The 16,973-nt window shown below is 46.7% G+C and overlaps 1 protein-coding gene across 1 annotated transcript in view; it reads left to right on the top strand.

Moving 5' to 3' along the window:
- Ksr (kinase suppressor of ras) overlaps positions 1-16,200 on the top strand; it is a 31,480-nt gene extending 15,280 nt beyond the window's left edge. Inside the window, exons 10-19 of the mRNA XM_077677601.1 lie at positions 97-227; positions 1,313-1,414; positions 2,203-2,288; positions 3,216-3,303; positions 3,400-3,488; positions 4,341-4,437; positions 4,826-4,959; positions 5,323-5,460; positions 5,544-5,673; positions 11,183-16,200. Of these exons, the coding sequence (XP_077533727.1) occupies positions 97-227; positions 1,313-1,414; positions 2,203-2,288; positions 3,216-3,303; positions 3,400-3,488; positions 4,341-4,437; positions 4,826-4,959; positions 5,323-5,460; positions 5,544-5,673; positions 11,183-11,335 (1,148 nt within the window). The 3' untranslated portion in view covers positions 11,336-16,200. The remainder of the gene's footprint in view (positions 1-96; positions 228-1,312; positions 1,415-2,202; positions 2,289-3,215; positions 3,304-3,399; positions 3,489-4,340; positions 4,438-4,825; positions 4,960-5,322; positions 5,461-5,543; positions 5,674-11,182) is intronic.
- The last annotated feature ends 773 nt before the right edge of the window (positions 16,201-16,973 follow it).

Raw genomic sequence — 16,973 nt, 5'->3', positions numbered from 1 at the left:
CGCCGGTGGAACCGTGAGGATAAGTGTCGAGTGTGCCAACTGCTGCAGTGTTCTCACCCTTGCGCCACCCTCCTTCCCTTCTGTGCATCTCCTCAGAGATCTTGTCTACAGAGAAGGAATTGCCAGCACCGGTGTCGCCGCTTGCCCATTCAGAGGTTGTGGAAACAGTCAAGTCCACGGACAGCGACCGGACGGTATCGGGAACCTCGGGATCTGGCAGCATAAGTGTACGTCCGGCTGTTGTTTCAAACTCTGCTACCTTGGGCACATAGTTCGTTGGTCAAAAACTTCATTTTTGCAGTTATGATGATTGGGGAACATGTGTAGTTTTACATTCTGATCGTAGATATTTCATTTATTTCCATTTATTTATTATAAAATTTGTTTTTGCGTGAAATGGCTATACTCAGATTTACTTTGATTTTTACATTTGATTTTCTGACAGCTTTTGTGTCACGATTTGGCCCGCATTCGTAAACCTGGGAGGGTCGGGGTACCCTCCAGCCAAGTGACGACCTACAGCATGCTGGTGGTGACGGTGACTGACCGCGAGTGGCTGTGCTCGTCGGTGTTTATTTGCCAGCTGTGCACAATGTTTCCCACCGAGCCTGGTGGGGCCACCGAACTTAGCGGCCAACGAAGATTAGGGTCGGGGGTTGCCACACACTTGTCATATTTTGTAAAAGAACTGGAGGGATGCAGCTGAACAAGGCACCAGCGAACTGTGCACAAATCAAGGAGTGCAATAAGACTAACATCATCATTTTATGTGGTCTGCAGCAGAAGTTACAACTGTTTGAAGTTTGGTTCTGGAAGGCAAAACGAGTTTTTCTGGTTCCCACCTTCCAGGCCCAAACTCCAAATGGTGTAACTTCTGCTACAAACCACATAAGATGATGATGTTAGTCTTATTGCACTCCTTCATTTGTGCACAGTTCGCTGGTGCCTTGTTCAGCTGCATCCCTCCAGCAGTTCTTTTACAAAAGCTGTCAGAAAATCAAATGCAAAAATCAAAGTAAATTTGAGTATAGTCGTTTCATGCAAAAACAAATTTTATATCTACGATCAGAATGTAAAACTACATATGTTCCCCAACGTTCATCATCATAACTCCAAAAATAGACTTTCTTGGTTTAAGACCAGTGGGCCCCCTTAAAACTCCGTCGGCCTTGTTTTGTGACAGAAACTAAACTCTGTGTCGGTCCCTGTGCTGTACTTCCTTGAGACGGCTAATTAGGAGACCTGTTGCATTGCATCTGTGTGTGAGGTACACTCACAACCTGACAGGTCCACTGCATTCGTGCTCTTTCAGACGGATTCTGAGAAAACACTGGCTTCAACGCGAGTGGACTCGCAGGACAGTCAAGTCTCGGATCTGGATCCGACTGACAGGCTTTGGCCGCGGCAGAACAGCGTGCGTTTCGCTCTCTTACTTTTCCTCGCTTAGTCGATGGCCACCCGAGTTGGATTTGAGTGGCTTCCAGATTTAAATGTGGAGAACCTGAGTTCTGCTAATGAAGTAACTGCTGACCCTATTTGTAATTATTCGCGTGTTGCGGACCAATCTAGCGTGACTGTCGGGGTGTGCCTTGGGACACCTAGGCTGCGTCCTGGTGCCACCATTGACACGTGACTCAGTGATGGCAAAGTCATTCCTGCTAATGAACTGTCACTTGTTCCTAAGTTGGCCAGAATGCAAATACTAGTTGCTAGCTTCAGAAGAGTAACGGGATTGGCTTGTCTTCTGACGGGGAAGTAAAATAACATCCACTTGCTTGCAATTAAGTGGCTAAGTTGGGCGTACTTTTTTTTCTATGTGAGTGAGAATGAAGCAAAGCATGGACACATTTCTGGGCTCCCTATCGAGTGTATTTGACAGATCCAGAGAGAGCAGAAAAACATTGACTTGGGCATTGTCCTAGTCCCAGCAAAATGTGGAGTCAAAAAGTTATTGCGAATTAATGAATACAAACCTGACGGGGCACGAAAGCTATATAGGGAAGAGGTGCACGTTAGGGAAAATAAAGAAAGGCTATTCGTAATGTATTTTATTTTTTTGTGTTTTATTTATTTTCTCAATGTTAAGTGGCTAACTTTTTTTTAATGATACTACGAGTTGTTGGAAAAGGGCTGGACTTCTTTCAAGCTTGTGTATGCTTTGCGCTGTGCTCATATCTTGCTTGATGCGCTCTGCTTTTGCAGCTTTCTTTGAGGGAGTGGGACATACCTTTTGATGATGTCCAAATCAAGGAAAAGATTGGTGAAGGCCGGTTTGGGAGTGTCTACAAGTGAGAGGACAATCCTTACTTTCCTTTTTTGCATGAACTGAATGCATCTTTCAATGTACCACTCCACTAAAAAAGACGAGCACCCCAGTGGTTGTCGGGATCCTGTCTTCATTGTTTTAGAGTGCAGCTCTTAATTAAGCACACGTTGTGCATTGAGCGATGGCAGTGTAATCGAGTGGATGGAAAGCACGGGGAAGGGGGCGGAAAAATGAAAGAGCAAACTCTGAGAATAAATGGCGATAGCAAAGAAAGCACGAGGAGGACAGCAGAGTGCTGCACGAGACATTTTCCACGGCAGCGACCCGCCAACAGACGGCACTGGAGTAGTGAGCAGTAGTCCATGCATGTATGGCTTCATCGGTAACTACTGTGTGTCCGTCTGGGGGTTGCTGAGAGGTGGTTCCAGGGTACACGCATGCCTTTCAAATTATCTGCCCCAATAGGTGGTATTCATTGGAAAGTTTAGCTGCCAATTTCTTTGCTTGGCAACACTGAAAACGGCCACAGACATGGTCGAAGCGCCACGGACATGGCGTAGCTTGTGCCACTGTGCCCGCACGCCGCTGAAAAAACAAAAAAGAAAACACCGGCGTGCGTTGTCTGCTCTGCTTCTACTCGATTGTCAACATTGATGTCAACAGATATGTTATTAATTGCAATAACATTGGAGTCGAGGCATTACTTTTTGTTCGGTGGTGTAGAGCTTGGAACGTCCAACCCATATTGTGGTTAACACGGGCAAGTACTGCCATCCCGCGGAGCCCGATGAAACACGGCGCACTCGCACGGTTTCCTGCATGCATGCCTCGCTAGTGAATACAAGCTATAAATGGCGTTATCAACACACCTAAAGTGTCACGCGCAGATTTTGCTTTAGGGAGTGTCGTAATTGTCAGCAATCCCTTTCGTTGCGTTCATCCATTTCAGAGGAAACTGGCATGGGAGTGTTGCCGTGAAAATGCTCAACATGGATCACATAGACGACAGAAAAACCCTGGAGACATTTAAGCAAGAGGTGGGCTGGTGCTTTCCCAATTGCCCATGCGTGTTTGTTCTGTTCCCCTCGTTGTTCCTACAAAGGTTTCCGTTTGTCCCTCTCTGCCCACGCCAGGTTGCGACCTTCCGCAAGACGAGACACGAGAATTTAGTCCTCTTTATGGGTGCCTGCATGAAGCCACCAAAGCTTGCTATCATCACGAGGTGGGTGAATCCCCGCTTGTTCATTCTCAGAATAAATTGTTGCCTGTTAAACGAAGAAAAAAGAGGATTTTGTCCAGCCAGCACTGGCTGTGACCCCGTGGCCTGTGTTGTTTGTGTCATCTTGTAACGTTGCAGTGTAACAAGTTGCAGTGGTGTCTTTGTGCAGTGGTTTTGTTTGCAGTGTTTTTTTTTTGTGCTTTCTATTGTAGCTAAGAGCCTCATTGTACTTCCAGAAGTGCTGGGTAGCGGAAGCCTTGTTGCTGATGGCAAACAGAAGGGACGTGGGAAAGATTCTTAATGTTCGGAATGACAAATTATTCGAAACTTTGAGTAGTTAGTTTGTTGTTAATGTAGTTGTTCTCTCCCCACACTCCCCAAATATTCAGGGGCATTCAAAGGAGTACTATCACATTTAGGGGCCACACTGCTGCATAGGGAGAAGGCACCCACTCCACTCGTGTTTCTTGGGTTTGGAAAAATAATGTTGTTTTTACTGGAGCATAACGGAATTTTGTGGCTTCAAATATGAAACTATACTTTTAATAACCTCGGAAGGAGACGTCGTGTTAGTGAGTAGTCTTATATTCAAGTTGTGATTTTTTTGTTCCGCCTGTCAGATTCTTTGAATTTGATGAAAAGTGCTTTCATTCTATGTAACAATTCTTTCACTACTTTTTGAAGCTATTGAGTCTGAATTAGGTTTTGAGGAAAATTTCGCTGTTTGTGCACCTCTTGTGAACAGCGGTGTGATATAGTGTTATAATTTGCATTTCAAGTGAACAGCTGTGGGTTCATGGCCTGTCGTTTGCGTGCGCTCATGCCCGCTCCCCTCCCCCCCTCTCTCTCTTGCAGTCTATGTAAAGGCATGACACTGTACAGACATATTCACCTCCGAAAGGATAAGTTCAACCTCAACAGGATTAGCGGCATTGCCCTGCAGATTTGCCAGGTCAGTCGGACTACTGTTCTTCTGTGCCATCCACCAGAGTTTGAATTGAGGCTTGTGAAAAGGCTGGATGCCTTATCCTTTCTTCATCAGTGCTCCGCATCACGCACTATTGTACCAGGAATACCAACCTTGTCATCAGTTAAAAAAGAAATAGATTTTTAAAAAGTACAGAGCCAAAACTGAGTTTTCAATAGGTTTTATACACAAATGTAATAGCTTGTTAGTTGGCGAAGCATTCCTGGATTGTTATAGAGCACAGACACATCCATTAGGTGGTTGAGAAATGCTATCAGTCTGTTCTCGAGCTAACCAGTTCGCATGATCTGACCATTGAATGTCCCCGGCACTGAGACTTGTGGGAGCTTATGTTGCATTCTCTCTTCGGCAGGGTATGGGCTACCTGCATGCCCGGGGCATTGTGCACAAGGACCTCAAGACGAAGAACATCTTCTATGAGAACGGGAAGGTGGTCATCACTGACTTTGGCCTCTTTTCGGTCACCAAGCTTTGCCACGGGAACCGGTAAGCTTGCTGTACCAGTTCAGAATGGTTGGGGGCATGAAATAGGCATTCTTTCATTCTTTACATTTTAGTTAGGGGTTTGAAAATTATGCGGGAACATGCTAAATACAGTAGTTTAAATAGCTTTTTAACTCACCTGTTGCATGAGGCAGTCTATTAGGCTGGCATGTATCCATACTCTGATCATACGACACCCTTGTCATACGACTCTTTTTCACGGTCCCTTGAAAGTCGTGTTATTGGGGTTCCACTGTATGTACTAGTGGTGCGTTTGTGATCACAGAGGGTCGTGCCTTTGTGGAGAGCTCAGTTGCAGGAGGTTTGTGTCAGCTTGACACCCCATGATGTTCTCCTGCAACGCAGGAAGGGGGACTGGCTGACGATCCCGCAGGGCTGGCTGTGCTACCTGGCGCCCGAGGTGGTGCGCTGCCTGCGCGCGGGCAACCAGCACGATGCCGACGACCTGCCCTTCACCACCGCCTCGGACATCTACGCCTTTGGGTGAGCAGGGGGAGAAGACGGGGGGAGGGATCTTTGTTTGCCCAACACGCCCTCCTTGTATTCCCTGTCCTCTTTGCAACCAGGACGGTGTGGTACGAGCTGCTGTGCGGGGAGTGGCCCTTCCGGGGACAGCCCTCCGAGTCCATCATCTGGCAGGTGGCCAAGGGCATCAAGCAGTCACTTGCCAACATCCAGGCATCCCAGGACATCAAGGTAGCCGAGGGGCTGCGTGTGGGTGCGGGGGGGAGAGGGGTGACTATGATTCCTTCCAAGAGACTGCAGATGGTGTTTATGAGCCCCTGAAGAAGAAGCAATGTGCATTGTGCTTCATGTCATAGCTTTGAAGTACTGTTCTTTGTTTAAACGGGCCATGCAAGCAAAGTGCGTTTGGTTCATTCGAAAGTTCGCCTCATTAGTGTAACACTATGGCACCACTTTTAATGCAAACTTCACTCAAATAAGCTTAATACAGTTAAACCTCGATGTAACGAAGTCGGTAAAATTCGCTGTTATAATAAAGTGTTCATCCCTGAAGCATTGCCTGCAAAAGAAAACGTGGCGCGCATACACGGCTGGCGCACTGTTTCTGTTTCTATCGGAGCTTAATCGTCTATGCGGGCATCAGTGTGAACCGCATGGAGCGTTTTCTCCCCGCAAAAACGCGCCCCGCAAGCCACAGGCGCACGGACGCAGCCGCGGAGACGACCCGCACGATGCGGGTAGCTCCAACGACCGCTTCTAACCGCTCGCTGAAACGCAACTCGAGGGGCAAACGAGAGGGGCATTCGAGAAAAAAAGTGATAACGTGGGCAAAATTTTCACCGTAAAACGTCATACACCCTGCTTACGAAAGCGCCCATCAAATATCCTCCGCAGCGGTAAGCCTAATCGTCTGGCCAGCCGGCATCGCCGAGCGCTTCAAAGCTCCGGCCATCGCCTCCTGTATTTTTTACAGGAGGCGATGCTCCAGCCATCAGGTGCGCGAAACTGGTCAGGTGCCTCCCACTGCCGCGTAAAGCGCGAGTCACCAGAAGCCGCCGCCAGCTCGCAATCGCGGACACAAGTGTGAAAAAAACGTGCACGCAGGGCTCATAAATATTCACAAATGCTTGCTGGAACGATGAAACCCAACAAGCATGAGCGAACTCGAACGAAGGGCAAAGCGGTGGCACGCGGCGGCGGCGGCCCCGCCAGAGGCGATTAGGCTTACCACCGCGGAGGATATTTGATGGGTGCTTTAGTAAGCAGCGCGTTCGCGTGATACGACATTTTACTGTGAAAATTTTGCTCGCGTTATCCGCGTTTTTTTCTCGCGTGCCCCTCTCGTTTGCCCCTCAAGTTGCGTTTCAGCGAGCGGTTAGAAGTGGTCGTTGGAGCTACCCACATAGTGCGGGTCGTCTCCGCGGCTCCGTCAGCGCGCCTGTGGCTTGCGGGTTGTGTTTTGCGTTTTTGCGGGGAGAAAACGCTCCATGCGGTTCACGCTGATGCTCGCGTACACGATTAAGCTCCGACAGAAACAGAAGCAGCGCGCCAGCCATGTATGCACGCCACGCAGTTTATAGGCAAGGGGCTCGCTGACAGACTCCGTGGCTCGGTGCATCCGCGGCATTGGGCAGCCTGTGTTGCCGTTCGCGTTTTATTGAGGCCCCATTTCGGCACTTGCATCTCCCAAAATATACCTCTACAACTTAAATTTCGTGCCAAGCTCTACATGAAACTTCGTTACATTGAAATTCCGGCAAACGGGACTTCGTTACACGGAGGGTGAAAATAAATGGTGTGCATACACTTGAAGTTAACGAAAAATTCTGTGTTTCGCTACATCGAGGGTTTCGTTACATTGAAGTTCGTTACATCGAGGTTTAACTGTATTTAGGAAAAAAATCGGCGCAGCTTTCGCTAGTGGTGCAAGGCTGGAGAAACAGCAGAGCTGCAGGCGTCCCCTCTCCCTTCTTCGGAGACCCGGCTGTTGCACTTCACATCTATCTCCGAACTTGCCGCTGAAAGCTCTCCATTACTGGAAGGCCCGGATCGTTTCGTCCGCAGGGTTTCGCATCTCTCCCAAAGTGGAGCACATTAGCACGTGCTACATATAACCCGCGTCCAAGTCCAAAGCCAATGCCTGTGCTACTAACTCACAGGAAATGCTGTGCGCCCGGAGTGCGATGATATCTCAATCGCATAGATGCCGGTTTCATATCGCGTGGGATCCAGGTTAAATTCCGACCACAGGAAACTTTTTTTTTTTTTTTTTCTTCCCCTTCCCAATTGACTGCACATGTTACTCTTCCCAGCCTTTGGCATGGCCCAGTGGTTAGGTTGCTGGTTTCACGGCGTTAGGGGTCCCGGGTTCGTTTTCCAAGACTTCCCTAACGACATTTTTTAGATGGGAAGCATGTGATGCTTGGGGCTGTGTCCCTCCCTCCCTCGTCGTTGTCCGCCGTCCGCACTCTACTGCGCATGCACGTCTCTTCAGCCCTGTCAGCGTTTGGGCTGACATCGGCGCAGTCCACTATAAAAAGAAATAGTTAGGTGGTGCCTGGTTTCGATCCCACCACGACTCTCTGGCCTCAACGGGAGGTACGTGGCGCACTTCCCAGTGTGCTACAAACCGAGACGGGAGCATGTGCTACGAACGCGCCTTATGTCTTTCACTCATTCAAACTACGTCAAGAAGCTACTGATACAACGAAGACACGCGAAGCTGTACGACAACGGAAACGACGAACTGAAAACTAATGGGAACTTCAGTCGACCCCATGGCTGCTTCGCACACTACTAAGGGTCCCCCTACGGGAAGATGGTGTAATTTTTTTTTCTTAAGGCTTTGGGGTTTTCTGTCCATGCCCAACGGATTTGCGTCTGCCAAACTGCTGTGCTGTTAAAAATGCGACCCACTAGCTCGTCTCCCACACCAGAACCTATGACGTATACTGGCAGCTAGTTTAAATTGGCTCAGGCTGACAAAATCCAACGTAAATTAAACAGGGTTAGAAGCTTGCAGAATGAGCTATTTTCACTTAAATTTAATGTGTATTCTTTTTATAGCAGTAAGAATGGTAAGGTAAATGATGGAAGTTACGAACATACTGTATTTTCATTTTCCGGTGTATAAGGCGCGGTTTTTTTCTGAAGTTTTTCTTAGTGCGTCTTATCCACCGGTGCGACTTATGTATGGAATAAATTTGGTACATCGAGGCCGCACATGGTCCGCGCTTGAAAAGGTGCCTGTGTGCTGCGTAATGTCAGCGCACGTTAAGAGACACAGCTCTATGGTCTAAATGAATGAATTATTTGTTAGCGAGTCGGAGGAAGAAGGCTTCGATGGTTTTGCATAAACACTATCTGTAAGTACATGCCATCTGTGTGTATCAATAAACCATTTTTGAGAAGTTAGTTCTGTCTAGACTTTGGATGGCAGATGCACGTGTTACTGGGGGATGCGTTCAGAGGCGGCGGCCACCGCAACCATGTACTTTCACCACACTTTCTAACAAACTGATCCTCTATGAGTCTACCTGATTAACAAGTGCGTTTTGTACACCAGTGTGACATATGTACGTTTTTTTTTTTTTTTTTTTTTTTTCCGGGAAAACTGTCGTTTTGAGGGGGGTGTGGCTTATACAAAAGTGCTACTTATAGACCGAAAATATGGTAATCATAGAAGCACCAGTGCATACTGCACGCACTATGCCAGTTATCGCTGCACAGCCGTCCAGTGTGTTGAGCCTACACTGGCCAACTGGCATAAGCGACATTGTCTTCTGTGGCTCTGTTTGTCGAGCATACCCCACATTTCACGAAATGAGCTCTATCAACTGTAACAAACGTTATCCTGGCTCAAATACAGTCAAAAACAAAGCGAGGTCCCAAGCAGTTTGGTGGCGCCATCTAGGAGGACTGATAGCAAACAACTGATAGTTCGCTGCAGCCCTTATTTGCATACTTGCGTTCGCTTCCTGGATACATCATCGCAGACGTCACGAAACACACAATTCAGTGGGAGAACGAGAATTACGGCTCAAATTGTTTAATTTTTAACGAATAAAGCCTCGTTCGGTGTCGGAAAACCTCTCGGGCACTGTAAAACACCAAATCTTTCGAATAAAACAAACTTTTATTTTGTCTGCGTGGCCCCTTCAGCCCTAGCACAAGCAAGCTAGGGTGCTAAAGTAACAGGGTAGGCCCCAGACCACAGCATCTGTATTCATATAACCTGCATGTTTTCAAATACAACATCAGAAACACAGAGCATCTAAGGTTATCTAAGGTTTGTGACATGAAAGTCACCCATTTGCCTCTAGAAAGCAACGTACTCATTTTCATGAAGGAAAGGCCATAGTAACATTTTCAAATTCCTTTGTGTGGATGTGGAAAGATCCATTCACCTTCCAGTCTGGCTGATTGATTGCAATGTTATAAGATTTTTAGGGTCGTCATATTGGTATGTTAGGGGAATGAAGTTTTGTGCATCAGGTTTGGATGCCCCCTTCGCACAAAACGAGCATTGGTTTCTTGGAGTTAGTTCTATGAATTTCTCGCCTTCGTATGGATTGAGCATCTCTGTTGTAGTTGAAAGCATGTAGGTTTTTTTTAATAAAATTGTTGAGACTTAACACTTGTTGGGCTACTGTCACATCCTCGTTTCTTAACGGCAGCTTCAAGTTAAGCAGGGACTATGTGGCCCAGTAACGAATCCTTTCAAGTGAGGCACGTGTATAGATTCCTTTTGATTTCAGTTTGCGTAATATTACATGATCTGTAGTATTTGGTCTGGGATTGTGTCATGTTATTTACCTCTAATAGACACGCTAACATGCTTTGCAATCTGTTCTAAAATGTGAAATGCAATTTCCACCGAGGAAACTCATTTCACCCCACATTGAATTGCCAAAAGATTTCGGCGCACGTTAAAGATCCCCAGGTGGTCAAAATTAATCTGGGGCCCTTCACTACGGCGTGCCTCATCGCCTGCGTTGCATCGGCGCATCAAACCCTACAATCAATCAATCAATCAATCAATTTATTGCCAAAATGTAGCTTTGCGGTCTGAGCAGCAACCATTATTGTTATAGTACACTCAAAATTTTTCTGAAATGAGAGTGTTGCATTACCGCCGTGCAAGGTTAAAGGAATGTGATGATATGAGGCAAACCCTTGATGTAGGCAGGTGTACATTTAAACCATAGCCACAGAGGCCAAAAGGAGCAATTTCACATTGACTTCCTCCTACCGCTGCAGAAAGTGAATGGAATTGAACTCCGTGAATTGAACTGCGAGGTGGCAAGCACGGAGACGATCTTTACTCACCCAAATGTCATCTCTGAAGACTATGATGGGCTCAATGCATTCAGTGAACTAACAGACTGGACGGAGAATATAAAACCAGTTTGACTGAAAAACACTGCGAAATCGCAAGTTGGAGGCCAGTCTGGATGTCTGGCATCCCACTAAGGCGGATCAAATTGTAACTTGTAATGCGATGGCAAGCAGTATTTTGTTGCTGACGTAAATGCGTGTTTGAAGGTGGGGGTGCTGTCTTCGGCCTGGTAAAAAAAGAAGAGAAACAGGCTAAGGGAAGTAGGGAGGACAAGCAGTCTTCAGTGTAGGTGGTTTGTTAGTTAGCCTGGCTGAAAGCTTGCACTAGCTGTAATCACCCATCGCATAAAAACCTAGATGACGCGTCGCTTCTTGTTCCTTTTTTTGCTGTCGGGAACAACAGGACTTCCTGATGGTGTGCTGGTCGTACAAGTCTCAGGACCGACCGGCGTTTGCCAAGCTTCAGCTTCAGCTTCAGCGGCTGCCCAAGAAGCGGCTTGCCCGGAGCCCCTCGCACCCGACTCACCTGTCTCGCTCGGCTGAGTCGGCCTTCTAGCTCCGACCACCCGCCGGACTTCCGGGCACGGCCCAAGGGACGCCCCGACCTCCATAACTAGCCTCTCCTCCTCACCTTCTTCTTAGTTAATTGTTCCTTGTCTTTGTCCACTGTCGCCCGATGCAACGCCTTTTGTTTTGTTGTGTTGTGTTTTTCGCTGAAAGAGGACGTCGATGAGGGTTGTTGCTGCCTCTCTTTTCGTGTATTTCCTTCTCGGAGTTCTTTGGAACTGACAGCTGTGCAAATAGCACGATGCTCGCTCGCGGGCATATGCCCAAAGGCTTGTGTTTGTGTGTTTGGATGTGAGCTCTTGTCAGGTTTTTTTTTTTTTTTTTTTTGCATTTTCTAAAGTCAGAATCTGGGCCTTACCGTAAAATCGATTGTTTCATGCCTTTGCCAGTGTAATTCCAGCTTTTGCCCTACCAAATGAAATTGCGCAAAAATAATGAGGAATGATTGCTGGCACAGTTAATTTCCAGGAATGGCGCTTACTTCATGTGAAATGTTCTTTCGAGTTTCCTTTTTTCAGTGTTTGTCTGTTGAGTTAAGCTGTGGCTCAAAGGAGGCTGAATGTGTTTTGGATTACACATTTGACGTGGCGGGAAGTGATAACCCTCTGAGAGGCGTAATCAGAGAGCATTAATCTGTAACGTAGCCCACAGAATGTGTGCAAAAGCTGGTGTGGTTGCTGTGACCCCCTGAGGGGCGTAGTCCATAGCTGCAGTTGCTTTGTAAGCCTCATTTTTAGGCTGCCTATCGTCGTCGTTGCGCATGGCAGAAATGACAGCTTCTGGGATACGTGTCAAAGAATGGGAAACTGTTGGGAACGATTTTGCTCGGGAACCACGTCAGTAACTTGAAATTTCCTCCCCTTTTTTGTTTTTTCCTATAAGGGTGGTATTGTTATACAAGGTCAGCACAATGTTGAAGTGAGGTGCCACTATGAAAACTTGTCTTTCCGCTTGACTTGAAGCCCACTTTATGAAGGGTGCAAACAGTGTTGTCTTTTCCGTGCGCACACAAGCTAGATCACACTGGCGGCCAATGCACTGGCAGAAGCGAAGGCCCCTAGATAAATATTCTTGTTGGAACCACGCTGCATCGTTTGCAGGCTCTTATAACCCTTTAGTTGATCACTTTCTGGGTCTGTTTAATTTTGTCTCGATTTAAGCTGCAGCAGACATTATTCCTAGAGTACGTTGTGTCTGGTTTTGGGATCAACCTCTTCTTGCTTCAAAGTACACATTGAGCTTCCGTGTATGGTGTCAAGGCAGCCGTTTCGGGTCAAATCGGCACGAGAGCAAACACGATTCCGAGTGGTTTTTTTTGTGGGCGCTGATGCGCTCCACCACAAAGAACTTCCCCGCGGAGTTTCACTTGGCAAAGTTGCAAAGCGACTGCCTGCTTTAAAAAACGCTTTGTGCTTCACATTGTAGCCGCAGGCTCTGACTGTTTTTGGGAAGCTTTTCAAATCTTCGAACATAGTGAGCTGGACGAAAGCTGTGTTGATCCACAGGTCGGTTGTGGTCGAAAGCTTTGTTGGAGCCAGTTTGGGTATTTCTAGGTTCAGCTGCTTCCCGGTAGAATTTTGTGGAAAAACCTTGTTGCACACACGCACACTAGAGTGAGCTGCTAAAAGACAGCCGACGTGGCCCACCCTAATGCCCATTTGTTGGGGTGCAGAGGGTTCAGTATCTGAGCTTCTTTTGACGTCGTCTACTCCGAGTGACTGGTTGCTACGCGTGCATATAACCCGGTAAGGTTGGACAGCAGGCAGCCTGTAGGAAGCTTCCTTCCAAGAAGAGAATATGCAAGTCGTACGTGCACATCGAAATTTGTTATGTGTGTGTTTCCTGTTTCAAACGCATTGAGAGACTTTAGTTTGCTACTGCTAAAGGGCCAGCCAGTCGGTCGAGTCACCGTTGATGTATATTTGCAGTCTGCACAGCACCTTAGTGTGAATCTTGGCCATGAAATTTTGGACGACCTAGCGTCATGAATGTAGTATCCCTTTACCCCCGTGTGCTGGTGGTGCTATATTGAGGTCTCCTTGGAAACAGCAGGAGTTATTTCATTTCGTTGAAACAGAAACGTTAAATGCCACAAACAGGCATTGTGGAATTCCTGTTGGCGTGGAATAATGGGAGCGTGTTTGTTAAAGTACAGGCATCTGTGAGTCCTCACTAGTGCTGTTTAATTTAGTAGTTTTTACGGAAGAGAAACGAATGCTGGGATCGTGAGCCGCAGGTAATTTGTGGGAAGGTGTGGGCACTTACGAGCGAGCACTTTGGTGTTAAACGTCATACACAAACAGTAACCCATAATGTGACACTTCATGTGCGTGCAGGCCTTTTTCTTGTCATGGCGAAGCAAGTTGTGTGAGTGCAGCGCAGTTTCAGCTGCTCTCGTTCAGGATTTGTTTTTTTTTTTTTTTCAAAATTTTTCCTAGCTTACTGTTTACATATAGTTAAACAAAAACTGCACATTTACGACTGTGAGAGATGGGGCTGCACCTTTCCCCCTCAGGCTTGCTGTGTGTCGAAACAAGGCGTGGAAGGAAGATGTATCAGTATTTGCATTTCCTTTACATTCCACCCTGTAGAACAAAATGTTTTCGGAATGAACTGTTTAGTGCTGAAGCTGCGTGTTAGGCCTTTTGAGCGCTGGGTCTTGTTCCATGAGTGTGCTCAATTGTATTTCGTAAAAGCTGTGTTTGAGTTATTTGATCTGGGAGCTAGTGGACAATGTAGCTGTTTCTAGCTGTAGAAATCTCTTGGCATTCTTAAATCTTAAAGGGTTTACTGGAGGTATAGTATACTATGTTGAGCTACTCAGTATCATGTCAAGGAGAGCTCCATCATTCCCTGCTTTTTGTGCAGTGGTTATTCGGATTTGCAGTTACTGGAAACTGTTAGACTGGTTGCACATGTAAGTGCGATATACGAAGTATGGAGCCGCTCGAATTGGTTTGTTGTTCCACATTACGTCGGCGTATGCTCTCCAGTCAGCGGCCAAATTCGCGGTTCCTGCATGTCCCTCAAATTGCAATTAATTTAAGGGTCCTCATTTTAGTAGGTTTTTAATGAACGGCTAGCTATAATAAGCTATAAGTGACAGCTTTGCCACAAGGTACACTGAGCTGTTGTGTCTGCAGCTAAAACAGAAGGAAAATTTTAGCGTTAAGATTCATCAGTCGTGGTTCTTTTCTGGAACGTTGAGTCTAGTTTTTCTGTGGTGGGAAAAGCTTTTGGCGCTCAGCCGTGTACAAGGAATTCGTTCTCCTATAGAGCGGCTCATGGAAACATCGTTTGGTTAAGATGTTTTTTTTTTCTTGCTTGCGGGTATGCTTTGCAGGAGAACACCGCTACAAGTTTGCTGTGCTTTGTGCCGAGGAAACCGGTCTTTGTTTTTCGTTCACTTTGACAGCCTTTTTGTAGCTGTTTTGTGTCTGAGTGGTTGACACGTAAGCAGACCGACATGATTCAGAATAACGAGCTTCTAAATTTAGAGCGTGTGTCGTAGTGGTGCTGTGACTGTCTTTCCCTCCCTGGTGCAACATATTCTGGTGCTCAGTGTCTCCGATAGCTACTTGCCCTTGTGTGAAGCACGTATTGTTCAAGGTTCCTCTGTAGGATCACTGGGTTTTCTTTTTTCTCTTTTTCCCAATCGAGGAAAAGTTAACAGGGGAGAGATAGAGCCAGCATTTTTGTCTGGGCTTCTCAAGAGAGACCAACGCTGTCTTTTTTTTTTCCTCCTCAAAGACAAGTTTTGGGGCTGGGTCCTCCTCTGACGTGTTCTTGCTCTCTTTGGGAGATTGCATGCTATACATTACGCAGTGCTGAGCGGGATTGTTGTACATATGTGCTAGAGCTGTATTATGTTGTACCAAATGTGAGATAAGAGAGCAACCTATTGTAAATATTGATAGACTACAGTGTATTGCATGGGGAAAAAAAAAAGATGAGTTTCTAGTTGGGCAGAGGACTCTTTCGTGCTCAAGTTCTTGCCTGTGTAAACAAATTTGCCTACTTTTTTCTGTGGGCATGCGTTTCTTTTCCCTTCATCCTATCATTGTAATGTTTTCCTTAAAGGTGCTTTCTACGTTCCGTGGTCCTTGGCATAGAAACTTTTGGCCGCCCCACTTTCAGTGCTCCATTATGGGTGAAATGGGTTCGGCGATGAGGGGAGGGAGTTTTCTGTGGTGCCACTGCTCCCTTCGATGAGCTGGGGGAGACGAGAAACGTTGATCATAACCTCCTGGATGTAATTTCTCTGCGCAGGTCTTAGTGGTAGCGAAAACGACTTAGAATGATGTTCTGTGAAATGGATGTCGCATCTTTTATGGTTGTAAGGAATGCTTTGCTGTGATGTCCTCTGCTTCTTTGTCTGATTAGTGATGCCTAGAGGCAATGGGAAACAAAAAAGGGTAGCATTACGGGCACGTGTGTGAAAGCCTGAGGCATACTTTGGTGTTTCCGGAGGGCTGTGCACGGACCTAGGGGAGGCCAAAGCGCGTTTCTATCGAAGCGTGCTGCCTGCGACATTTGGTATCTTAGAAGTCGTGCTGGAGGGAAAGGGACGCTCGGTACGAATGCTTCACTGACTGATAGATGTGATGTCGCGCCTGTCTTCTCTTTGTCGGCAGCGCAGGTTGCCAGACCACTTATGTGAGCAATGCAAAGTGTTCAGAGTTGCGGGGGAGGGAAAGAAATGTTATTAGCTGTTTAACAAAATATAGATTTTTTTCCCCCGCCTCATCACTTTGTTTCTTTCTCTCGAGCAAGCATGTGTGGCACTGTGCTTGATCGCAGATCTGCTGCTTCATGCTGTGCAGCGAACAATAAATAGTCATGGTCTGGTTGTGAGTCGTCGTGGGAGCTGCATTTCTGCTAGGGCCAGTGTTGAACCTGCGGCGTGCAGTGGGAAACTACAACGGTTACAGGCAGTCTTGTGTTAAGAGCGCATGGCATCATAGCTGCTTCATTCAACCTGTCAAGCCTAAAAATGGCAAAGCAGTGCAGTTTTTATTTCCACTTCAGAAAGGTGCAAATAAAGCCAACTAAAGCAAGTTGTCATCGTAAGCGTAAACAAAGTTAGGCACATTGATCTCTCATGAAATGGCGGTCAAGCGAAACTTGCTAAATTGATGGTCAGAATTTCAGCAGTTCAGTGTGTTTAACTGGTGATGTGAGCACAAATGCAACCTCCATATCGACGGCACAGGGAGGACAAAAAGGGGGGGGAGGGGGGGGGGGGGTAGTGATAAAATGCTTTCTGGAGAGTGGGGAAGAGGTTTTAGCATTGTCAACATCATATCTCCTTCCTCTCTGGTCCCCTTTGAACTCTGTTCACAGTGGCACGACGCATTTATCGAATACCAATCACGGTGTGAACCTCGCTTGTGTGTGAAACAGTGGCCATTCATTGCTGGACAGAATGAAGCAGCGACGACAGCCCGTTTCCAAAAACTTGCTATGAAGTTCTTGTTCTTGGTGAGGAATTATTTCACTCCTACCGAACAGTAGTCTTGTAGACAAATTACGATCCCACCGCCCAAGAGGAGGCGCGCACAACTTTACTGAAATCATAAAAAGTGCCACAATCCTTGCCCATTCAATCAGCTGTCTGCTAGGGTATT

This window comes from Haemaphysalis longicornis, unplaced genomic scaffold, assembly GCF_048455015.1.
Source record: "Haemaphysalis longicornis isolate Haplotype H1 unplaced genomic scaffold, Haemaphysalis longicornis Haplotype H1 scaffold_7, whole genome shotgun sequence".
Classification (NCBI taxonomy): Eukaryota; Metazoa; Arthropoda; class Arachnida; order Ixodida; family Ixodidae; genus Haemaphysalis; species Haemaphysalis longicornis.
The sequence above is the reverse complement of the archived record's forward strand: the minus strand, read 5'-3'. Positions and strand labels throughout refer to the sequence as shown.